The 25,690-nt window shown below is 46.4% G+C and overlaps 2 protein-coding genes across 2 annotated transcripts in view; both read left to right on the forward strand.

Annotated features, from left to right (window-relative positions):
* Positions 1–6,021: 6,021 nt before the first annotated feature.
* On the forward strand, positions 6,022–8,885 carry LOC144175171 (uncharacterized). The gene is made up of 2 exons (XM_077704276.1): positions 6,022–7,297; positions 8,866–8,885. Exons 1-2 carry the CDS (start codon positions 6,022–6,024, stop codon positions 8,883–8,885), a joined length of 1,296 nt encoding a protein of 431 aa, XP_077560402.1.
* Positions 8,886–9,512: 627 nt separating this feature from the next.
* LOC144175172 (UDP-N-acetylglucosamine transferase subunit ALG13-like) overlaps positions 9,513–25,690 on the forward strand; it is a 57,453-nt gene continuing 41,275 nt past the window's right edge. Inside the window, exons 1-13 of the mRNA XM_077704277.1 lie at positions 9,513–9,715; positions 9,852–9,935; positions 12,325–12,375; positions 12,452–12,498; positions 12,930–13,002; positions 13,073–13,154; positions 13,226–13,361; positions 13,662–13,707; positions 13,785–13,914; positions 15,411–15,469; positions 19,090–19,205; positions 19,834–19,886; positions 25,183–25,263. Coding sequence (XP_077560403.1) covers positions 9,599–9,715; positions 9,852–9,935; positions 12,325–12,375; positions 12,452–12,498; positions 12,930–13,002; positions 13,073–13,154; positions 13,226–13,361; positions 13,662–13,707; positions 13,785–13,914; positions 15,411–15,469; positions 19,090–19,205; positions 19,834–19,886; positions 25,183–25,263 — 1,075 coding nt within the window. The 5' untranslated portion in view covers positions 9,513–9,598. The remainder of the gene's footprint in view (positions 9,716–9,851; positions 9,936–12,324; positions 12,376–12,451; positions 12,499–12,929; positions 13,003–13,072; positions 13,155–13,225; positions 13,362–13,661; positions 13,708–13,784; positions 13,915–15,410; positions 15,470–19,089; positions 19,206–19,833; positions 19,887–25,182; positions 25,264–25,690) is intronic.

Consider the following 25,690-nt stretch of genomic DNA (forward strand, 5'->3'; position numbering starts at 1 on the left):
TTAGGAAAAGTGAATGAAAAAAAAAACGGGTATAGAAATAAGGTGCTTCGTTGTTGAGTCATATCTTCAAATTATTGTGGGCACCTCACCGTAAAAAAGTAAAAATTTGTTCATCAACTCCATAAGAAAAGTGCGACTAGCACGACGAGTAGAGAAAAGTCATGATTGCTTTTGAAAGTGACTGTTTTTGAGCGATATTACGAAGGCTGAAGTTCAAATGGGACATATAAATGGAGCAGGGATAAGCAACAAGTAGGGGGTTAGGGGGAACACAAACTTCTTGTTATTGCATGTTTACTGATGAAAACAAATAACGCGCTGCAAAGATTGGCTTAAACTGAGCTTGCTATTCCGTAAAACTAAGAGGAAACATGTAGAATACAGATACAGTAATCCCTCGTTATAGCGAAGTCAGCAAGACGGCGAAAAAGTTCGTTATAAGCGGTATATTGATATAAGCAACCACTCGAGAAAAGCTAAACCAGTTTAGCTTATTATACGCCACAGCTGCGAGGAATCAAACCATAATGTATTCACTGAAGCAAAACGTTATTCAGAATAAGCTGTGGTGGCTGTTTCATGTTCTTGCCGGGCGAGAGCAACCCTTGCTACAATTTGATCATTTGACCAAGCAATGCAGGAGGCTATGGTCGCCGCCCACAAAAATTGGCAGCGGCAGTGCCCCTTTTATAGGGGGGCGTGCGGGCGTCACGAAACGCTATACGAGAGTTTTGCGCTGAAAAGCGCCGCAGATGCCGTGGCTCGAGACGGAGGTTGTTTGTTGAGCTCAAAAAAATAAATAAATAGTAATAATAAAAAGATTAACCGCTAATTGGGCGTACAAAGCACAATCATGAAAACTGATCGGATTCGTATTAGGGGCATTGCATGATCACTGGGAATTGTTTTCCCGAGTTGTGCAGCCGTGAAGTTTGCAACACAAGAGTTCTTCGGCGCCTCGTTGTCGGCGACACTGCCAATTCTACGGTTCGATTGCCAGTGTTCGCGCACCGTCGTGTCCACGCCCTTGACCAATGTGTTGCGACGAAGTTCAATGACCCTACCACGCATTTAGACCGTTTGCCCAAAATGGGGATCACCCGAATCGAGCATGACCGGCTCGGGAAAACCGCCGGCGAAGTACCAGCTTGTGTTGACCTGCCATGTTGACAGCCTGACTCGCCACTGGGTCACCGCGGCACGGCGACGCCTATGTTGGAATTAGCTCTTCTGGCGCTTCGAGTAATGCGGCCTAAAATGCATCCGTTTGGGTCGGGACCAGAATAAATTTTGAATGAAGCGATATTTCGAATAAAGCGATTTCGTTATAACGAGTGACTACTGTATTTATATTTATTGGACGTAGTTTTTCGATGATTATAATACTTACGCCTGCGTGACTAATAATAGAAGTTCGATTTCTTACACGTGGAGGAAATCGCCGCGGGCCCATGTGCAACACAAAGAAATGCCACTGCCAACACGATCATTGCGGGGGAATTTGCGGATGACGCGAGCTCACGCACGACACTGATAACTTAGTGAGGCTAGAAAGTATTGGCTATGATCGGGAATCTGCCTGCCTGACCTGTTAAAATTCTGTTCTCCAACGTAAACGAAGCCTGTTGGTGTATTTTTTTGGCTTTACAAAATGATACAGCAATAAATGAGTGTTTTTGTAAGTTTTTCCTGAACAAGAAAATATTTTATTCGCGCTCAACCTTCAATCGAAGGTGCCATATTTGGGGTATATTTTCATTAACACCAAGAACGGCGATGAGATTTACCCGCTTACTAAAAAATGAAATAAAAACGAATTTCATTCATGGAACAGCCGGCGGCCATCTTGAAAAAAATGACCGTCTTAGAACGGTGCAGCACCTGGCTTGTAACGCACGATGCGCGGAATGGCGGTATTATTTTATTCGAGGCTGCATCCACTCTAAGATAATATTGTGTGATCATCCAACAAATGAGGGACTAAAATAAACGGATCTGCCGCCGAGTTTGGCTACGCCATCCGTCGGACCGGCACCACGCGTTTCTTTCGTTTTGAGAAACGTTCAAACGTTCACGGTTCCTTTAAGATTTCATGGGGGAATCTACACGCTCAGCGTGACACTTCTCCACATGCATTTCTGCAGTTTTTCGAGAGCTGTGTTTCTAAATGATCACACATCGATGTAGGGTTTTTGCGGTCTGCGATCTGAACCCAGCAAACCACGAAAGTCCATAGGATATCCACAAATGGTCACAATATCCAATGTCATTTCAGGACATTCATGTGATGTCCATACAATATGTTTCACCCAAGATCATCTGCTTGTGGACATCCATGCGATATCACTGCAAGTGTGTTATAACATCATTACGCGATATCACTAGGACGTCCACAAATTTACATTTTTCCTTACACTGAGAATTCGCATTCATAGCGTGGTGTACATATAGGGGCCCGAGCCACACAAAGTGTGTCTTAGTTCAAATCTCCCCTCATCCCCGTCTTTCCAGCTCCAAAATATTTTCTGGCCTGTTTCTAACTCATATTTTAAATGAAGAGCGGGTAGTTATTTGATTTGGAATTTGAGCGAAATCTGGTTTGCCTTTGTTTGATTCGCGAATTGGATTCTATATTTTAGGCTGCTTGATTTATGTGGATGAAGAACAAGTGGGACTGTTGATTTTCTCATTCAGTTGTAGGTGAGCACTGGTACGGAGGCTGCAGTACGGAGCCAGTTACGGAGCCTGCTGAGTAGGCAGGATTCTTAATTGTCACCCAAATTTGATGCTTGGGATGCGAGCGGGTGCATTGCATGATGCAACCCACGCGTATGGGTATTGCTTGTTTGGTTCTTGCGCGATGGAGTGGCGGGCCTCGTCCAGTCTTGTAACGTCGGGGGAGATGAGGGTGACGGCCGAGTAATTTTGCAGCGTTTTACTGCATCGTGAATAGCCTCGTGGCGTAAGCGGTCGAAGGCTTTGCGAATGTTCAAAAGGACGACAAAGGCCACGGTTTTTGGTAGCCTTCGCGTTTTCTAGTGCAGAGACAAGGTCGGCAATTGAATCCAATGGCACTGCGCTGGCGAGGAAAACCCGTCTGCGGCCCAGGGTTCAAGTTGCAGATTCGTGCATACTTGTAATTCGAGGCGTGCGAGCGCCATGGATTCGAGAATTTTGGAGGCAACGCTCGTGAATGAAATAGGACGAAAAGAGGAGAAAAGTTTGGGAGATTGTTCTTTTTTAGGATGGGAGGGACAAGTTGGAGGCCAAATTGAGCAGGGAGGGTGCCGGAAGACAAGTGGAAGTTGCAAAGTCAAGAAGGCGCGAGTGCTGCCTCTCGGCTACGGGCGCACTTTTCCTTTTTACATTTTGAATGACCCGCACCAGCTCGGCCGCCATGAAAGGAGCTTCAAAAGCCGTGCTCAGGGCGAAGGAGGGAGCCGGCGCGGGGGCGTCAGATTCTTCGTTTTGGGCTGCGGCAGGGTTTGCGCGAGAAGAGAAAGCTCGGCCACGTTTTTTCCCCTTGCGATGGAGCGGGCGAGGAGGGAGGGGGAGGTTGTATGTCGGGGCAGGTCGGGGTCGCGGAGATTGCGCGAAGCAAGTGCCGTGCAAGGAGGAAAGAATACTTTTCTTTCCTGCATGGGTGAGGCCCTCGTCCTGCAGTAGACAGGCTGACGATGGGGATTTCATTTATGTGCGTGCGTGTGCGTGTAAGTGCCGTATTATATGCAGCTAAAGTACAGTAATTAAAGTACACGAGGCGATGGTGCAGTGAACCAACATTTTCTAAACCAACCTAATCTAAAAACGTTGCAGTGAACTGTGGCTAAGACGTCCATTGGGCATAACCATTTGAACTTTTATAGGCGACGTAATTTCTCCAAAACATGGGTTAGTGTAGTGTTTCACATAATAAATAAATGGAAAGCTGCTATACATTCAACATTCCTCAATATTGCGGCAACCTAGATAAACATGTACACAGACAATGTTAATTTGAAGGTTTTTCGTGAGCATTGCTAAATATGTAGAAACTGTACGTACGCGTTGATCACTTTTAACCACACTCCCGAAATTAACGTATCCTGTAACTATATCGCAAACATTCAAGTGTGCTGTACGGGATCATTTGAATTTTTAGGCAGCTTATGTAACTCCACGTGAAATCGTTTATCATCATAAATGTGACATTTGCCAACATTCGGCAACATTGCTGCAACGCGAAAAAAGCGTGTAAATGGCAGTTTCTCATGCGTTGTTTTTAAACGTTACATGAATGTATCCAACGTTGGCCCACATTTGGCAACATTGCTGCAACGCAAGAAAATGTGCATGTGGGCAACATTGCCTATGCGTTAAACGTTGCGTGAATGTTGTTGGATGCGTCCAACACTGATTTTACGTTGGCCCACATTTGGCAACATTGCTGGAACGTGAAAACACGTGCATACGGGCAACGTTGCCCATCCGGTGTTTGTAAACGTTGCATGAATGTTTTTGAATGGGTCCAACGTTGGCCCACATTTGGCAACATTGCTGTAACGTGAAAAAACGTGAATACGGGCAACATTGCCTATACGTTGTTTGTAAACGTTGCGTGCATGTTGTTGAATGTCTCCAACGTTGGCCCACATTTGGCAACATTGCTGCAACGTGAAAAATGTGCATACGGGCAACGTTGCCTATACGTTGTTTGTAAACGTTGCGGGAATGTTGCTGAATGTGTCCAATGTTGGCCCACATTCGGCAACATTGTCACCACGTTGTGTAACGTTGCCTAACGTTACACAACATTGGCAACACGGCAGAAACGTTGCGGCAACAATTTATGCTACTAGGGATTTTATTCAGTTGCATGGAAGGGACGGTATTCGTACATACTGCAAATGCAAGCCCCAGAGTATGTTGAAGTCCGATTAATGCGTCATGCGTCAACTATATGCCAATTATTCGGACTAAAGTTTGAGTTAGGGCTAAAAACAGCGCAGGGACGCAGCGCAGGGACGCAAAACGTCCCTGCGCTGTTTTTTTTTTTTTTTTTCCTCGTTATGCCAGTGATGTATCTTTGCGCAAATGCATCACAGCTGTCACATTCGGCCTGTACCATCCAAGAACAAATGGCCAAGTAAAACTCTATGTGGCCATAGACTATGATGTGGCTGAGCACTCTCCAAGGGCAGATAAGTACAGCGACGCTTGCCCCGCCCCCTTTTCGAATTTCAAGCAGCACGCAACAGTGCAAAACACAGTGGACCAAACCCCTGCCACTAGTGGGCCTCCTCAATTATCAGTCCCGGATCGTCCGCGGACTGCCCGAGACGCGATCCGGCGCTCGATTTTCCCATGCATTCCTATGGGGCTCCCAGTCCGAACGCAGTCCTCGGACTGCCCGCGGACCGTCCAGGACTGGTAAATCGAGGAGGCCCAGTGTCACTAGATAAGCTTATCTAGTGACACTAGTAGCCACCAGTGGCAACCCTGCTTTCCGCGGTCCAGCCGTGCAACGCCGCTGGTCCGCGACCCATGGGCGCGTAAAAATAGTTCACAATTTGTTGTGATAAATGTGTAGCAAGACACAGTGTGAACTTAATTGAGTGCGCGTTCTAGAAAAATAAGGTATAAGCTAGCTTTATGCTGCAAGTTTTTTAGCTTAAACAGCATGATAGAAAACGCTTTCGCGCGGATGAACACGGGTTGGTTAAAGCGCGGCGAAAAACGGTTCGCACAGTCATCGCCTCCTTTATTACTACAATGCCTGCGGCGTCACCCCAAAGCGTGCCCGTCTTGCCCTCTCCCACTGCGCCTGAATTCCGTGTGGTGGCGCCACCCACCGATCCTCCCGCTACCGATCCTCTCCCGCTAGTCGCGTCGCACGGTAGCAGACGATCCGCGGGCAAAGCGCGCACTGAGCATTCTCGCTTCTTGCCAGCATTCCTGTCGTTAAAGCCGAGTAAGTAATGACTGCCCGCTAATTAAGCGACGATTTTGCTCGTGAAATAAGTATACCTTCCCAGCCGAAGAATGCGATGTTGCTGCGTTCCATTCTGTACATCAAGCGTGCGGAAGAAGGAGCCCAATGTCTCCTACCATGAGTTCCCAGTGGACGAAGCCCTGAAAACGCAGTGGTTAAAGAACATTTCTAGGAAGAACTGGGAACCGAACTCAACGTCGAACTACTCAGTGGTCTGCAGCCTTCACTTTCGGCCGGAAGATTTTCGGACTGACACGAAAAGGCGTAGGTTGAAGCAAAATGCTGTGCCTAGTGTTTTCCCGCACTACCCTAAGTACATGAAGCCGGCTCCGAAAAGAGAAACAAGAAGCGACGCCAGCATCAAAAAAAGAAAGCGGGAACCCTCACCAGCAAGAACGACTAGTGCTGCACACAAAGCATCATCCACGTTGGTGTTACCAGCAGTGACTTCACGAGATGCTGCCACGGTCGCAGCATGTTCAACTCAAGGCGAAGTCTCAGAGATGGAGGGAATCGATGTTTTTGGCCAACGCACGTCTTCAAGCGACTGCCAAGATTACGAAACGGACATGGATGAGGCAGAAACGATGGCAGCAACACCTCGCCCTGCGTGTGCCCTACGGACCATTGGCACGCAAGCAGAAGTACGGTACACCTCGGCAGCTTACTTGGAAAGGAAAAAATGGACAGATAAACAACGAGCATGGAAGGCACGCAATGAGAGGTTGCAAGCAACTGTTGATGCCTATAAAAAGGAGCTTGCTCGTCTGAAAGAAGATAACAACGTGGTCAAGTTCCTAAGCATTGTGAATGACGCGCACCAGGGAAATGCAAAAGCAAGGCTCATCATGGATCAGGTGGTCAACTACGAGGCGAAAAAGCCGGCATGGAGCGAAATTACCGTCAGGCATTGCATCATTCTCAGAAACCTTTCAACAAAATCCTATGAATACATCAGAACTGAAAACTTGCTCGGCCTTCCATGTCGCACCACGTTACAAAAGTATTTGGGAAGCGCTTCAGGAGAAACCGGTTTCAGTGACCTGGTGAAGCAAAGGCTGAACACCGAGCTGGAGTGCCTCCAAACGCCGCAGGCAAAGGTCTGCAGCCTTGTTGTGGACGAGATGCGGATTAAGCAGAGGCTCGAGTACCACAAACAAAGAGACGTGTTTCTTGGAGACGTCGACGTGAGCAAGGATCTTGACCACCTTTTATCTGCATCGGATAAAGGTGAACTCGCCAACTCACTTCTCTGCTTTCTGCTCTGTGGGTTGCACGCCAAATTTAAGATTCCCGTGGGATATTTTTTTACGAAAGGTTGCACGGGCGAGCTGCTTGCAGAAACCATCAGACATGTCATAAAAAAAACCGAGGAACTTGGATTTCAAGTTGTCCGGCTGGTTACGGACAATCACAGAACTAACGTTGCAGCGATGGAAATCTTGTCGGGAGGGCAGCTGCAAACTCAAGTAACCCATCCGGCCGACCCATCTAGGCAACTGCTCCTTGCTTTTGACCAGAGTCACGTTATCAAGAATATTCGATCACAGTTTTTATCCAAGGACTTCGGACAAAACCAAGAAATATCATCGACGTATGTTAAGGACCTCTACGAGCTGCAGCGGGGAAGCAGTGTGAAGCCTGTCCGGTTCCTCACCAGAAGACACCTTTACCCATCGAACCTCGAAAAGATGGGAGTCAAGACTGCACTGCAAGTGTTTTCGCCAGCTGTAACCGCTGCCTTGAGTTTCATGAAAGACCAGGCAGGACACACCTGTGACGCAAAGTTTGCAGGAGTCGGCCCAACAGTCGAGTTCATGAGCAACATGCACAAGTGGTTTGTGCTTATGGATGTGAGCAATTGCCAACAGCACATCCACCAAAACAATCCAGACACCAAGGAATTTTCTGACCCTGACGATCCCCGACTTCAGTGGCTTGAACTTGTATTCATCGAATACATTGAAAACCTCAAAGAGACAAGCTCAGAAGACAGCTTTCTCACAAAGGAGACCTACCATGCTCTCGTGTTCACCACTGTCTCTAACGTGCAGTGCATCAGGCTTCTGTTGAGTGAGCTTCGGTTTCAGTTTGTTTTGACAAGGAAACTTTCTAGCGACCCAATAGAATCATTCTTCGGAATACTGCGGCGCTGCGCGGGCTGTAACGATATGTTGGACGTGCGGAGCACCCTTTGCGGCATAGAAAAAATGCTGAAGACCGGAATCGTGGCTTCTTCAAAGAGCAGCAATGTCAGCAGCTCGACATCTTTCTGCTCATCCCGGGCCATTGTCGGAAGAAACGTGCACAGCACTGAGATCACCCCGTCTCCCACCGTTAAGCTGGCACAGCAAGCGCTACGAGACGTCTGCACGTCGGCGACACCATTCCTGCCAACAGCAGACATGGCCGCGCTTTCATTCGTCGGAGGATACATAGCTCGTGCTGTAGCAGAGAATATCGCATGTGACAAGTGCGTTGCTTTGGTCCAGAAACCGAGGGGAAGCTGCGCCACGGATGGGCTGATATCCCACCAGGACAGAGGTGGGCTGTCATATCCGACGCAGCAGCTAGTGCGACTGCTGCATGGATTGAAGAAGTTTGTTGACGCCATGCTTTCTGATCGTCGCTCACTTACGAAGCCCCTAGAAGCATGCTTGACGCACAGTGTTGAGGTCATCACGTCAATGCCAGTCTTGGTGTGCGCAAATTCCGACGAGAGTCATCGGCGAGAGTTGGTGGAACTTATATGCAGAAAGTTCATCAAGCCGCTGCTGACCAACCATGCATTTGATATGACCGATAAGAATGCAGTGAGAAGGATGTGGTGCACAAAGCCTCTCTCACGAAAAGTTCTCAAACTTTGAAAACCGGCTTTCCACATGCACGTGCAGGTGCGGCGCATGCAGTGTAACATAACAACTCTGTTTTCACATCTGTTTTGTTTGTGTTCATTTACAATTGTTCTTGAGCTGTTTTATGCCGGTTAATTTGCCTGAATTTGTAATAAACGTATGTGTGTTGTCGGATGCGCGTCTCGATCGTATCGTTGCCCAATGAAACCGACAGCTTCACCGCTGCTGTCATGAGTCGAAACACAACCATTCAGAACATATCAGAACAGCAAACTGTACAGGAAGCTGATTACGTGTAGGGAGTTACACCTGTCTATTCAAAGTAGCCAATATATCCGCCAAAGAACAACAAAACCGATACAGTTAAAGCGCGTACCCATACACTGTACTAGGGAAACAGAATCTGTTCATTTAATGATTGCACTATAAAGCACTCTGGAAAAGAGCACAGTCATCTAAAATAACAACAAAAACGCAGGTATACAAGTTTTATTTTGTAATATACTTCAGATGGAAGCAAAATCGCGCACAAAAACCCGGCATGAGCTGACGCCAGCAACCGCTACCGAGGATCGGTCACTTGCGCCACCCCGCGGTGAGTGAGTGAAATAGGCTGGCGATCTGGCAGCAATGGGAACCGGCGCGACGCTGCAGGCATCGTAGTAGTAAAGGAGGCGATGGCACAGTTCGCACGCGAAACCACGTGAAACGTTGACAGCCGCATGCGAGTTGGCGCTCGGCAAGCGAGTTTCAAAAGGTACCACACTGTGTCATGCGTGAGCAGCAACAGATTAGGCAGAAGATGGACGAGTTTCTGACCTCGATAGGGTGCTGGAGAAAACAAATAGCTGCGGATGGCTCCTGTCTTTTCCGAGCAGTCTCAGAGCACGTGAGTAGGCAATGCAGCCACTTTTGCATGCAGTTTTGAATTTGGTTGACTTGGTCATACTTTATCAAAAATAGCGGCTTGTTCGCATTAAGGTTTGCCTGCTGCTTATATTTATTCGTTCTCTGTTGTGGGCTAGGTGTACGACACTCAGTCTAAACACAAAGATGTGCGTCACGCCTGCGTCGCTTTCATGCGTGCGAACAGACGGGTCTACGAACCGGTGAGTCTTTTTATATGAAGTGCCTCTCTCTGTATGTGAATGCTATTTCGTCTAGCCTTGAAGCATAGAGTTCACAGGTGGGCATGGCAACTGCAACAGCTCTTCATTGACTACTCAGCGCACTTTTCATCCTACAGCTGTTTATGTAATCTGCTTGGCAGCACTATAATCCGTTGGGCCGTTATTGGCGGTGAGATCTTTGAGTGGCGCCCCCTGGCTCTGACGTCGGCTTAGGGATTCGCGCCGCTGTCGTCTGCTACACTCCGCTTGTGAGGGGCAACAGTGCCTGGGCTAGAAATTGCCCGCTTCGTTGCTGTAGTGCGTTAAAAAGCGTATTTCTAGCGACTCAGTTATTTTGCCAGCTTCTGACACATCTGAATAATTCGAAGCTGTATCCCCCACAAGTTTGCAACACACGAAGAGACAGAAACAACTTTCTTCAGAGTATTGGTCAGAAGATCGTGTGTAACTCGAGGATCGGCGATCAGAGTTTCACGATAAGTATTCAAAATGCGCAGGCTTCCCTGCAGTATTTTTGAGATGCTCCTATGAAGACTCAACAGTCTAATACTACGTACCAAGCAGCGGCCTCTACACGCTCATCGCACAGCAGGAAATAAAGCGGCTTTCTTCTGTTTCTTTCGTTGTTGTCTTGTATCGGATTAATGTTTCTTGCTTTTTTTTTCTGCCCAACGCATTAATTTTTCTGCGCCGTCACCAACTTCTTATTAGGAGGTTTCGGGATGTTTGGAAGCCTCACAAAGGTCGTGTGGATATTTCCTTCATTTTGTATGGCATACATTCCCTTCTTCACAAATTGGCTTTCATTACGGCTGCGTGCAAGAAGGTGCATATCCGCAGCGTGCTTTGTTTATTCACATGCAAATACAATGAGAAGGTTTGTGCTACGCCACCGCGATCGCGCCCTAAACAACGTGGTCCACAGTACTCGAAGGCGGCTTTTGTGCTCCGAATTTCTATCGTAATTTTATCGTTATCATAACGAACTGACTCTCAACTCGAACAATAATGACATGATTACGGTGTTGAAGGCATGATATACTCGCTAATTAACGTAATAAATAGTATACCTGCATATATTACAAGACTCGAAACCGAAGAAAAATTCCAAGTAGCTCTTTATTGCTTTTCAACCCTTCCAGGCGCGAAGAACAAATCCTATTCTACTCGGGATGGCGTTCTGTGATTTGAAGAAAATTATTTTTACTCTCTTGTCCTGGACTGAGGACCCGGCCCACTAACCTGATCGATTTAATTGTTAAACAAAGTTTTCCCCTCCACCCCTTACTCCTCCCCCTCCTCTTGAGTGCAGTTTTCCTATATCGGATATCTGAATATCGGGAAGATATGGCTGTGCAAAATGTTCCGAAATATCCCTCCAGGTCTTAACAAACATATATGTGTTACTATAAATTCAACGAAGGCGTGAGTCGTTTTGCTCAATAAACCTCCATACTGGTTAGATGCCTGGTACAGAATCAGCACGCGCGTATATACACACTGGGTTATTTGGAACTAAACCTGCAGTTTTTGCAGTCTATAGTCATGTCGGCAAACTTTCATGCCTTGACAACGTAAAGGGATGTGACAAAACGCGTTCGAGTGTTCGGCAGGGTTGCAAAAACTGTTTTACCTTACATTTGATTATCGGGAATCGTGATGCCTTCTGCCAAAGCCGACAGCCCTGAAGGCCTAGAATTTGTTTTGCTCTTCCATTTTCGCTGTTGTCGGTTATTAGCAGCTGACTGTTCCTTTTGTTCGAATGCTTACATGAGAAGCTGACGCCTAGCTCCGACTCTTCGCGCTCCGCACAGGACCGGCTTCGCAAGGAATGGGGTGGCGCCGGCAATGTTTCTCCCGTAGCGGTATCCAAAACTATACTTTAATTAACACCATGAGCTAGTGTATGCAATTTTAAGCCTATTATTATGATAAAAAGTTACCCACACGCGAATTCTGGTGCGGACAAGCATCAGACCGACCGAGCGCAAAGAAACAGCAGGGAGAGCGATCCTGAGTGAAGCAGACGACAAATGCGAGAATCCCTAAGCTGACGTCACGGACGCGCGCTTCGCAGCGCCGCCTGTGTTCGCGCTCACCGCCAATTGGCTGAAGTCACAACATTGCCGGGCACAACGCGTCTTAAAATCGGGCACGTATAAAACAAGGTGGTGAATTCGCTACACTTTTATTATGCGCAATTGAAGGAGCTAAGTTCGCAACCCGTTTTTCAGTCCATTGCATCTGCCAGTGCATGCCAGGCAATTCTTTGCTGCAATTTAGCATTTAAGGGCCCCTTTTTGCACATGAGATTGACTTAAACTTTGCTGACCGTCTTCATGCGCCTTGCCTTTCTTTGTTTTTTCAGTTCGTTGACACCGACTTTGAACTGTATGCTTCCAACATGGAAAGGGAAAACGTAAGCCTCGCATAGCTGTCTGCTTTTTGTGCTTGTATGGTTTACGTTAAATCCTGATCGGAAGTCTCGCATGTAGGTCTGGGGAGGCCACTTGGAGATGCACGCCATGGCACTTATTTACAGGTCGGTACTTGAAACATCGTTTTTTAATTGTTTTGTGGCAACAGCTGTGGTGTAATCTGCCTTAAAGAAAGTGGTAGCTGGTATCAGCTGGTTTGTGGTTCAACTCTCAGCTGGCAGCTGGACCCAGCTGGGAATTTGACCATAAACCAGTTGGTACCACCTACCATTTTTTTTAGTGTGCAGTGTTTTAAAAAGGGCATTTCGTTATTAAAACATGTAAAAAAAAACATTTGGCAGGCAGCTAACCTCATGACTGACTAGCCCCTCCGTGTGCCTTAGTTGTTAGGATTACGCAAACAGAGCAAGTACTATTGCCAAATCCTTCAAAATGCTTGGCTGCAAAATGTGATCTCCTTGTATGCGCATCATTCGACTGTTGGCGGGTGAACAGTTTTATTTGCATTGTTTCAATTTCTTTTTTCTTTTCCTAGGAGGGACTTCTTGATATTTGAGAAGCCCGGAAAGCCAGCATACTACGCCACAGAGAACGGATTTCACGATTTGGTGAGGTGTTCTCTCTGTGGCCTTAGCTGTGGAAGTGGTACCCTTAATTCTTGATTCTTCTGTATCTCAGATCATGCTTTGCTTCACGCAAAGCAACCACTACGACTGTGTCTATCGGACTCCAATGCTCGATTCCTCAGCCTTCTGCCAGTGTAAGTGCCATTATGTCAATAGTTACAGGGGACTACCAATCTTCAGCGGGTTTTTTTTTGTTCACCTGCAGCCATCGTCTATGGAGTTCTGTACAAGAAGGTGTTCGGACTTGGAGAGGACGTTGACTTAGCAGTGAAGAAGATGCTCTACGACAAAGCCTATTTTAAGCACAAGAAGAACATGACTTTTGAGCAGTGGAAGGAGAGGTAGGACACTGGGCAGATTTTTCTTTTTTCCCCCAACTTATGCTACCAGATGCATGCCATCTGGCCGTAGCTGTTTTGGAAGATTTGTAGTAACCTTTGTTGCAGGACTGTTTAAAAAAAGTCTGGAACTTATTATTTGCACAAGTTTTACTTGTGGTCTTTTTTTTTTTGGTCTTCTTTCAATGTCAACTTTAACTGCATTTATGATTGCTCTGCCCAATGCACAAGTGTTCAGACAGCAGACTTAAGATGTTGTGGAAGCTGTCATGGTTTCTTGTTCTCTCCTCCTCTGTCCTTCAGCGTCAGGTTTGGCATAGAGGTCAACATCCTTCCCGAAGAAGAACAGGTAAGCAGCGTCCGCCCCCGTGTGATGCTCTGTTTCCAATTCCTGAGCTTCCTGCCCGCCTCTCTCTCCTGCTGCAGGACACGGCTTCTGAGGTGGCCACTGCCCTTGCCAACAAGATACCACCATTCCCTTTCAAGGTGGCCAAGGCCCTGGATCCCACCATCTACAGAAACGTGGAGTACGACGTCTGGAATGAAGCCGAGAAAGGTAGCACAGTTACGTCTTTCCGTATCGCTCTCAACCCTCTCTGTTGGGGGGGCCACATTTAGTAAGGCTTGTACTTAGCTAGTCCACAGATGTTTGAAGATTGAACTGTATGCCTGCTGCAGAAGGGGCTTTCAACCAACCCTATCTAATGTCTGTGAAGTCAGCCATCCTTTTTGCTGGTAACTGCTACCCATTTGTAGACTAGTTAAGATTAGCACCACTATGAATGCAAGTGGCCTGTCTAAACTTGAAAATTTGGTGCTAGTAGAGTATGCATTTGTCCTATAAAAACCAGCTTTGCAACCTGAGAGCTTAGATTAACTCAAAGCCTTGCAAGTGTCTGCATGTGGACTTAACAGTAGCTGTTAATTTTATCATATTCCGTTTAGCATTGGTGACCTTGTGGTCAGTAGATGGGGGTGGAACAAGCATGATGATATGCTCCTTTCCTAAATCATCGTTATCAGTGGTAACCCACTCACATTACACTATTGTTATCACTGGCATTGACAGGTAGTTCTCATCTAGCAAATTTGGTGACTGCAGTGAATGATGGGTAACCTGGATATGTAAATAATGTGTGTGGCACCGGGCTAGCGACTCGCATAATGTTAAAGACTGGCAAGGTTGAAAGCCCTCTGCTACCGCGAAAATGCGTGACCCTTTCTTCTGTTCGGAACAGCTCTAAGGTTTCTAAAGATGGAACTCAAGAGGAAATGCAGCAATAAAGGATCGCATGTAATAGTGCGAGCTCTTTCAACAGCTGTCTTGATTACGGTGGTGAGAAGATAGTTTGCACAAATGACAGCGATGCGAGATTCGTCAATTATTCGTCAAAAAGAGGGTGCTTAATATCTTCGACCGTTCTGGCAGTACTTGTTCAGTTTCTTTCACACTATTAGGAAAAAAAAAGTTGCTGTACACTTGTGTTCTGCATACGCACATGCTTACATTATAGAACACAAACAACCATTTACTTGTTATCTGTACGCTAATTTGGCGTTCTCACTGACGGAACGGCATGACTGTTACTTGTGTGCACTTTGTGTGTGTGGGCAGAATTGACAATGTGGGCAAAATGTGTTGTGTTACGTGGCTCTGCCGCTTTTGCTGTTGGTAGCCTCTCCTGCCACGCATTTTTACTTGGGTCTGCAGAAGCGGTGCCACCGTATTGTCACGTTCTTATTATATTTTTGCATTTTGGAACTTTGAATAACTCGGCAGTATTCGAAGATTTCCAAATAGTACTGTTCGATGTTAAGTTGTGCAAGGTATCAGTACTTGAGAATTTCCAATATTTGCACTAGCCTGGATAATTGTATATGTGTTAATACCTCAGTTATGTCTGTAGATTATGTGACTTGTTACTGCCTGGTGCAGGAAAAACTGCTTCCGACCACTGTTCTTTGCTTGTTACGTTTACAAAGTATTTTTGTTGCTGTGCAGTTATGTTATTGAAGATGCTTTTTTTTTCCCCTCCTGTCCTTTTTGTGTAGAACGGCTTCGAAGTGAGCACCTGGTCGTGCCTGAATTGGAGCCTGGCGTAAAGTGCCTGGTAAGTAAATTGGAGTGCAGTACTGTAGTTGGGTGTGTAGCAACTGGGAAAACCGAGAATTGTCAAGGAAGTGTTATCTACCGGGAAAAATCAGGAAAGTGACCCAGTCAGGGAAAATAACCCAAAAACGTCATAAAGGAAAAAATGAACAAATTCTGCCTAGACTGGTGCGAGGACTCTGCTCGCCCAAATTGATGCAAAGGGATGAGCCCTTCGAGAACCCTTCTGCAGTGGCTGACACTCCTGAACAGCAAGAGCAGATTTAGTTTGTGTAGACCTTGTGCAATAATCAGGGGTGCGACAGCTGCGCATATTGCGCCTTTCTGATACAATTCCATTTTCTTGCGCTAAGCTGCTCCAAAAGCACGAAAATGGCGAAAATTGCGCCAAATTGCTCCAGAGGAGCCTCAACGGCACGGATTTGGATGCTCATGTCAGTTTCGGCGGGGACGAAAGCCTCCAGCATCCCGGTCACCGCTTTTATCGTCGGTCAATCGCAAACACAGAAATGGCACAAATAGAAAGACTGAAACGAAGCAAGCGATAGCTTCTAAAACTCGATTCGCTTTCCGTCCGGGTTAGCTTAAACGGCCTTCTCGATTAGGCATCGCTGTGGCAACAAACATGGCCGCCGCCTGATCTGGCTGCTACCAACGCGCTCAGTGCGTATCGCCGATATTTTCACTGGTTTATTTTATGCTATCAGCTGGGTTCTAGTCTATTCATTCTATCTATTGTGGCTCTGAACAGTGACGTTAACGCGGGGATATGGTTTGAGATTGGTGCCAGATTACAGGAAGTTGCGCGGCTCGAAAAAAAATTTATTGAAATGTGGGGCCTACGACTTCGGCGTGGTTTGTCCTTGAGTGCGAAACTCGGTGCGTGCGTCTATAATCGGGTTCGTGAAGTGAATTTTTTGGCTGGTTGTGCTGTTGTAAAATGCTGAGGTGTTGCTTTGCTTTGAAGCGCGATCGCGAGCCTCGGGGGTGAAACGGTCGCCACGAAAGTTGAGGGCTTTGCTGCGGCGCCGCGACCTTTTCAAGCAGCGCCCAATAGCTGCAGAACTACACGGTTGCCATAGCACGCGACTATAACACTTGATGTATGCAAAGTGAAATTTAATGGCAAAATCTGGGTGGCTAAACAATAACGCTACTCAAATGACCATAGGGTGAACTTGCGCCCCGGGGACTGAAACGGGTATCCTGGTTGGGCTATGCGACCGTTAGCTCGAAGCTGCTCAACTGTTGCCGTGACTACAGTCGTTTGTACAACGCAGCCTGGGATTACAAAAATAACTTTAGCATTAAAACAGCAAAAAAAAAAAAAAACGCCACATTTGCGGAGCCCTTAAATTTCATAAGAGTTTTAACAGTCCGTCTGTTCCATCGTGTACGTAGTTACCGTGCTCACCGGGACTCGTCTGGGCACTTGGGCATTCGTAGCCGTAGGGGGATTAGTTCTGCGACCTGCCTTCGCCTGGTCTGCGCCTCCTCGCCCTTCCGCGCACGCAGGCGCAGACCGGCCTGTTCAACCCGGTAACAACCCAAGAGAAAATGGTAGCTGGTCCCAGCTGGTTTATGGTTTATGGTTAATGGTTATGGTTAATGGTTTATGGTTACCCAGCTGGTTTTATGGCCCAGCTGGGAATTTCCCAGCTGGGCCCAGCTGGTCTTAGCTGGTCCCAGCTGGAACCAGCTGCTCCCAGCTGGAACCAGCTGCTCCCAGCTGGGAATTTAACCGTAAACCAGCTGGGACCAGTTACATCTTCTCCTGGGAAAGTAACCAACAGAACGGACGGACTGCTAAAACTCTAATGTTAACGGCAGTTTTGTTGTCAGTGTTGCGTGCAGGCGCAACACAATATCACCAGTTGGGAAAAAGGTAGTGCAGTTAGTACTTTGTGATACTCTTAAAAACTCTTTCATGTAAGGCTGTTTGAGTGTTCTGCGTATTCAAAACTGATTTAAATGTCCACTTGACCGTCCAAATTGCTGAAATAATGATTTTTAAGCTCACAAGACGTTGTATTAAATGTCCCTAACTGCTCCAAATCAAGATTCTTCTGCTCCAAAATCGAAAGTTTGCTGTTCCGAAAACTGCTCCCAAATCTGAGCTGTCTCACCCCTGAATAATAGGCACACTAGTCAGCAGCTCTAATTTGTGGCGAATAATTTATGCTTGTGTTCTGTAAATAGAACATTGCTTTGTGTTCTACACTAATGGTCTTACGTAAGTCGCCACCTCTGCAGCAGTCAGGGAATATTACCTGAAATTCTCATTTCAGGGTGTTCAGAACCTGTCAAATCACGTCAGGTCAGAAATGTCAGGGAATTTAAAAATCGTAATTTGCTAGACACTCTGTGTATTACTGTCATTCGGGCTTGTATCGCTGCGAAATTCTTTAAGATGTCGTGTTAGTAATTTTTGTATGTGAACTATTGCTATCTCTCAAAACAAAATAAAAGCAGAATATGGTTGTAGGTGATTATATGCCTGTCTCTGTGCAGCGTATTGAAATCCTGTTTTGCACAATTAGTTGGGAGGTGTGTTGAAAAAAAAAAAAAAAAATCAGCCGTACTGTAAAAATCTGCGTGTAATTTGAGGTTTTTTCTGAGTTTTGTTGACTGAAATTTCTCATCTGGAGTTGTGCTGTTTGCAACTAGGTATGACAGAGAAGCGGATGTTGGGACGTCCATACCGTCTTGTCCACTCGTCGTCTTTTGCTCTTCTGTCCTGTCGTCAGTGCACTCAAATTCGAAATGATCAAGCACGAACTAGCCAAATTTGCCATCCTTTTGAAATTTCTGCCTCGTATCATATGTGCATCCCAAAGTGTACTGCCCAAAATTTGTTTTCAGTTCCAGTTTCGTTGTTGCAATGCGATCATGAAGATTTGTAGTGGAGGATTGATTGATTGATTGATTGTAGGGTTTAACGCGCCAACGCAACGCTGGCGATGAGCGTGCCATGTGGAGGGCTTGATACGGTTGACTTTTGGAGGCACTCGATATGGTTGACTTTCTATGTGGTTTCTTCGGCGCCCATGGCGACTGCGAAAACAGCATCAGGGCGGTGGCCATCACTGAAAAGGAAGTCGTTCACTTGCGATGTCCGAAACAAAGGAGCATCGCAGACTTTTTTCCAGCTATTCTATTCGATTTCCGTCGCATGCGTGGTCGCGTAGCGGTGCAGTGGGCCGCAAGGTGGTTTCCTTCTTTGCATGTTTATTGTTGTGCACCCAACTGAGCATCCATTGCGGTAAACTGTTATACAGTAAAACCTCGTTACATGAGACACTTGGTTACGAGAGACGTTTGAATGAAGACGGTTTGGTTGGTTTTCCTATTTTTGCCATGTTAGCAACATTGCTTACAAGAGACATGTTTCCTGGGTTCCTTGAGTGTCTCTTGTAACAAGTTTTTACTGTAACGAAATAACGGATATAACGAAATGCAGGTCCCCTTCAACTTTGTTATGGCGAGGTTTGAGTGTACCTTGTCCCCAATATTTGTTTAATTCACATCGGCACTTTTAACATAAAGCCAGTCAAAGTATAACTCGCCCAAAATGGACCAGTGGGCTGTGCAGTAGTGCCTCAGAGGCCATGCATCCTGCAGGTGCGGCTGAGCAACAGCAGGGAGGAGAGCCACAGTGCCTCGTTCCAGGCTCACGTTCAGAAGATGGAGCCCAACCACGGCCCCATCACCGTCTTCATTGAGAAGCTGGGAAAGATGTGAGCACACTGGCATCCCCATCGCCTGGCAGGGCATGGCCCCGTGCGCCGCATTGGCTGTGTTGCACGAGCCCGTACTTTTCTCATTCCCGGGGTTTTGCTTTTTTTTCCCGTTAGTGACAAACAAAACGGCTGTGAGCTGGGCGAGTTTGTGAATATTCATCACTAATGATCAGCGCAAAATAATGAGAAATTGGCATTGCTGTCCTGTCCATTTCTCGCCCTTTGTGTGTCTTTTATTTTGTACAGATCGTATTGCAAAGGAAATGAAAAAAAGTTGGGGTGTTTTTTGAGGCACTCTACAATTTCCTGATTAAAAAATTAAATCTCGCGTCTTAAGTAATTTTCAACAACAAAAAGAAATACTGGTTGTAGCTGCACATGACGACCGGTAACATGCAGTTGGTCTGAATTCACTAGAGCACTTGGAGTTCTTTTAATCTCAGCCAAAGTTAGCTGGGAAGCCTTGCATAAACATGCGACTTGCGTTCTTCCTCAATGAGGGTGGCTATTTGTGGAGGAGTGGGACTTGTGGAGTATAACTTGTAGGCGGGACAAAATGGTAGATGTTCAGGTTTGAGTGGTAGATTCAAGGCTCTCCCAACAAACGTTTGTTTCCTTTTTTAAGGTGCACAGTTCCATTTGAGAGCGTTGACCCACTGCCTGTTCCAGCCTACAAAGGTAAGTGAAAACTGTGAAAAAAGTGAGCCCATAGAAAACTGTTTAGGCCCTGTGAAGCATTTTGGCTTCTTCTAAAGAGTAGCGTGGTCCAGAAAGTTGGTGCTGCTGTTTACTGGCTCGGAATCACTCAGTTGTACAGCAACCAAGTAGTGCAGTGGCAAAAGGCCTCTTTTATTACAATGCCACGTTAGTTATCATCAGTGGACGCACTTGGCAGCTTTCTCACCTCCACTAGCTTGCCTTGCCAGATGTAGTATAAAGCTGCACCACTTCTGGGAAAAAGCAGCTGAAAGTCATCTGTAAGGCCACTGCTTGAGACACCCTGCAAGAATGACTGCTCTTTCAGATCATGCAGTACCGTATCTCGACATGCTTTCCATGTGATATGCAGTTGCTTGTCCTTTGTACGTCGCACCTTCATTTCATCACGTGCCACTGATTGATGTGTTGATGTAGTATGCTCGCTAGCCCATGCATACTTGACACTCTTGTTGTAAAGTTGTATTGATGTCTCTTATCGTGTGATCAATCATGTGGAAAGGTCCCAGCTTTAAAAACGCGAGATTCTTTCTTTTGGTGTGACGGTCGGCGCAGTGCGACCTAATCATTTCAAAAGACGTTGCAAAAATGGGCGCAGCTTGCACTAGTGGTGAAAGGCTGGAGAAACAGCAGAGCTGGTGGTCCCTCTCCCTTTGTCAGAGACCCGGCTCATCATCATCATCAGCGGCAGCAGCCCACTAGGTCCACCGCAGGATGAAGGCCTTTCCCATCGACCTCCAACCTCTCATGTCCTGTGCCGCTCGAGTCCACAGTTTACCCTTGAAGTTCCGTATTTCATCCCTTCGAGTAATTGGCCTTCTTATTTTTCTTGACCTGTCTCTCGGTGTCCCCTCTGTCTCCCTAATAGTCCACCGGTTGTCCTTTCGTCTGATTACATGGCCAGCCCAAGTCCATTCCTTTTTCTTTATTCGAGCTATGATATCTTCTGCTCTAGTTTGTTCTCTGATCCAGGAAGCTCGTTCCCTGTCTCTAATTGTTACTCCGATCATTATTCATTCCATGGCCCGTCGAGCTGACTTAAGTTTGCTTCGAAGTTGTCTAGTAAGGCAGCAAGTTTCTGCTCCATATGTCATCACCTTAGATTTATTTCTGAACTTGCCACCGAAAGTTCTCCATGTCTGGCAGGCCCCGGATCGTTTTGTCCGCAGGCTTTCACATCTCTTCCAAAGTAAGCCGCGTTGGGACGCACTAGACCCACGGCTAAGTCCAAAGCCAACTCCCGTGCTATGAACCCAGAGAAAATGCTATGCGCCCGGAATGTGACAATAGCTCAGTCGGGTAGACGCTGGTTTGATAATGTGAGGCACCCAGGTTCGATTACAACCACGAGAAGCGTTTTTTTTTTTCTTTCCAATTGGCTGCACATGTTATTGTTCCCCACTGCTGCTAACCCATACCCCTCAGGCCTTTGGGTTGGCCCCGTGGTTAAGTTGCCAGTTTCACGGCGTAATAGTCCTGGTTTCAATTCCTGGGACTTGCCTAACCACATTTTTTTCCTGAGGCTTCGGGATTTTCTGTCTATGATGGATGGATTTGTGTTGGTGTAAACAGCTCTGCTGTTAACCCTTTCACTGTCACTGACGTACCGGTACGTTATCGCATTTCCCCTCCACAGTGTCACTGATGTACTGGTACGTTCTCTATTGCGTATTGAAAAATTTGCGCCATAGTGCAATGCTGGCGCGCCTGGACTGTTCGTGCCATCTGTCGAATCTTTCTAGTAGCTCGTATTTTCACTTGCAAGCTCTCCATGATGGTATATTGAAGAGTACGGAGCGACCGTGCCCACCCTTCGTTGCTTGGGGGCATGGTTGCTCCGGGTGCTGTACTCTGTCGAGATGAGTGACCATGCGGCACGCGTGCGATCCCGTACGGGTGCAAGGGTTGTTGTGCCAAATTGCAACGGGTTTCTAGGTTTTTTTATTAATATTCTGTTCCCGCGTCTGCTACGGTGCGCCAGGTTAGCCCAGCGTGCTGTTGCTTAGCCAAAAGACTGAAACATGAGTCAAGCGCGGCTTTTGCACGCTTGCCGCGCCCTCACCTGCCGTTGTCAGCAGCAAACGAGGTTGTTGTATCAATGTTGCATCTCCTTTTTATCTCTCCCTGCCATCATGCTTTCGCAATGCGTCATTTCTGTGCATTGTGCGGGCTGCTGAAAGTGCTCCCTCCATGGGCACGGTTACTTTTGGATGGCTGACCACGCGGCGCCTTCAACTGTGGACAGGAGCAATGGTTCTTCTGATTCTGATACGAATACAAGCCGAGCTCTGATTCGCATTCTGAGAGTTCCTCATTCAAGGAACAAGTGTGAGTTCCACAGTGTCAGATTCTGATGTGGGGTTGTCGTCCCAGAATGGGCAAACGGAAAATATCTGGAAGAAAGGCGATTTCTCACCCACAGTCTTTCCTTTCGATGCATTATGTTCCGAACGCTATCATAGTCAAATAAATCACTTTGCTCCTTCCCTGATATTCTGGAAACCAAGCCGACACTAGAGGTGTGTCACGGCCAGAAACACCCGACAGTGAAATTGTTAAAAGCAGTTTTTGTCTGTTTGTAAACTGTTAAAAGAAAAGACAGTAAGGAAGGGCGTAGAAATGACAAATAAATGTATGCGGGAAATTTTTCTGGCTACATGTTATTGCGAGAGAGGGGAACTTCAGCTTGCATACGTCAATAAACAGGTTTTCATGCTACAACTTTGTCATACAATTACAGTAAGAAGATTTATGTGGCTGAATGTGAGTTATTTCCCCTTTCTACTGTATGTGCCTTCGTATATGACAGCCAGTGGCAAACGTCTGAAATCACTGCCACAGTTGGCTACACGACCTGTCCGGCCGTCAACCGCCATGGTGGGGAATCGTGCAGGTATTTTCAGCCCCTTCTCCTAGGTTACAGCACCTATCCTTCTTGAATAATTTTGTAGGAAGTCCCTCCTCCAAATGTGCGACTTGCTCTTTTGCGTCGCAGCAGAATAGAAAAAAACAAGGAAACGAGAAAAGTTCCGGCCTGACTTGGTCTTGTCTAAACTAACAGAAAATCTTTTGCTGTCAAACGAAAGCTAGAGGAGTTTTGAAGGGTTGGACCTGTCCATTAAAGCAAAAAGTCCCAAGTTGCTTGTGGGGCAGAAAACCCGTGTGCACCTTTTGTCTGCGGCATTCAAGCTGAGGAGTCGTGTACTCAAAGAATGTCGATTGAGCTGAGGTATTGTGGATGTATTAATTGCAATCTGGCAGCTGATTTATTCGTGAGTGACAGGCACAGGACGTTTCCACTTGGAGTATGCTACCATGCCTGAAAAAGAAGTATCTCAAATGCAATGGAAGGTGGGAAAGTTAGAGCAATGTAACCCTTTGCCTGCCGTAGACTAGCTGAGCTCGTCCACACGAGTTGTACCACTCCCACCGAAGATGAGCTACACTCGTCCACGCTAAGACAAGCGCTTGCTCGCTGTCGCAGTCAAGCTGCCCTGAAATACGTTAGTTTTTTATCACGTTTATCATGTTGTTCATCATGTTAGTTTGTTTTGAGCCGGTTATATCCATTATACACTTGTTTTTTGGTCATCGATTGACCACTTGACGACAGGAGATGTCGGCATCTCCTGTCACGTGACGACAGGAGACGTCAACAGCCCAAGCCCCCAAGGTGCTTCGCCCCTGAAAAACTTCGGTCGACCTTTTCACTCCCATTGACGAGTATAGTCACGAGATTTTGTACCAAAATGACTGATGACAAGTATAGTCATTATCAATTGTGACGACTGTACTTGTAATTAGTCATTTTGGAGCCCTGATGGCATTTTTTTGCAAGACACTGCGCCAATGTGGTGAAGCCATCTTTAAGCAATCTTTTTTACACAGTTAAAGAAATAAAGGAATGTTGTTTCATTTATGTAATACTGCCATTTTATTCAGAAAAAAAAATCTCTACGAATTGAGCGAAAAGCTTTTTTCGGTAAATTTTTTTTTTTTTTTCACGGTACGGAAAGGGTTTATACCAACGCACAATGGCGTGCACACTGTGTATTGAATCAAGAGTCTGCCAGGGAGAGGTCGTAGTTCATTGGAAATGCAGCTGCAGCGGCCTCTATTACTCCCACCCCCCCCTGACTTAATTAATCACAGGTGGCAGGCTTTGTCACTGCAATTTGCCAAACAGTGGGATAACCTGCACTGGAGGTTGCTACCTCAAATCACACTTGTGTTATACCTGCTTCCAGGAACTGCACAGTGCGTGTTTTAGGAACCGCTGACTGATTCTGCCATTGTTTCCCTTTCCTTGAAACCTTTCCTTGAAGGAGCCATGAAGACAAAACACAAGTTTGTGTTATTCGAAAGATTTCGTGTTTTATAGTGCCTCCAGCGCTTTTCCGAATGCAAACAATGCTTTATTCACTGAGAAATTAATTAAGTTAAAATTTTGGTTTTTCCACTAAATTGTGCGTTTTCGTGATCTGCAATGACATCACAGGACCTTGTTTACAGTTAGTGAACCTAGATGGCACCACCATACCGTGGCAAGCTGTTTTCTGCCTTCGGCTCGTTTGTGAACGTATTTGTACCTGGCGTGTTTTGTTCATGGAGACAATCATTTCGTGAGACATGGTGCTCGCTCAACAAATACGGTCACGTAAGACATCATCGCTTGCGTCAATCGGCCAGTGTCGTCTGAGACAACCCCAAAGCCCCGCAGTCCTGTGCAGCTAAATCAAGCATAGTGCGTGCAGTACCAACAGCAATATACGCATCGGTACTTCTATGTCTACGTGTGCTTTCATAACTTACACTGTTTGTCCCACCATTCTTAGGGCTTTGAAAAGAATGTGGCGTAAATTTAAGCGCAATTAGCTTGTTCGGCAAGCTTATAAGCTCTGCCTAATATGCATTTGCTTTTGCCGTCCTCCGCCAATCGCAGAGCTGTCTGGTATGACATCATAGGTTCTGTTGCAGGAAATGAGCTTGTGGGTCGCATGTTCATTCCCTTTTTTCTTAATTATGTAGCTTATTTGAGTGAATTTTACGTAAAAGTATGATTCAAACGAGGCAATCTTTTTAATGAACCAAACTTGTGTTTTCTCTTCATGGCTCCTTTAAAAAGGCAAGTTTGCTGAAGAAGCACCAACCATGGAGCTCAGTAGCAAAAAGGCATGCAGGGGTGTTGTATCCAGTGCTGTGACATGCACGTAGGTGCCGGAGTTTTCAAACTTTGTGCTCTTTTGTTTCCCAACAGCCGTGGCACTGCAGCACGGGCTGGTCCCATTTAGGCTGAGGAGTCTCATCTACCAGCAATCTCTGCTGACCAACCTGCAAGGTGACCTCATTCTTCGGTCATATTTTCTTGCGTGTGCTTGTGCAAAGGGCATACCTGCCAACTCTTACGAATTTTCCGGAAAGTGTACAAATTTCGATTTGTCTTACGATTTTACGAATCTTGCCTGAAATTTTACGGATTTTTGTAGAAAAAAAAAAGGGAACATCTATTAACGACACCGTAGTACCTTGCGCTGCCACAAGAGGGCAATACGTACTCTTGTTATCATCATCAGCAGAAGCTGCGACTTCTGTCGTCTTCTCGGGGTGGGCTACGCATCCATATCCAGAACTTGCTACCACCTCAGCAAGCCCGTTCATAGCATGTTGCTACAGTTAGGACTTGAATGTTTGCGTCGCTTTTTGTGCGACTGCCGCGCCTGATGCAGTATGACCTGTGGTACGACCACGGTAATTATTTCGCAGTG

This window comes from Haemaphysalis longicornis, unplaced genomic scaffold (assembly GCF_048455015.1).
Source record: "Haemaphysalis longicornis isolate Haplotype H1 unplaced genomic scaffold, Haemaphysalis longicornis Haplotype H1 scaffold_3, whole genome shotgun sequence".
NCBI classification, from domain to species: Eukaryota; Metazoa; Arthropoda; class Arachnida; order Ixodida; family Ixodidae; genus Haemaphysalis; species Haemaphysalis longicornis.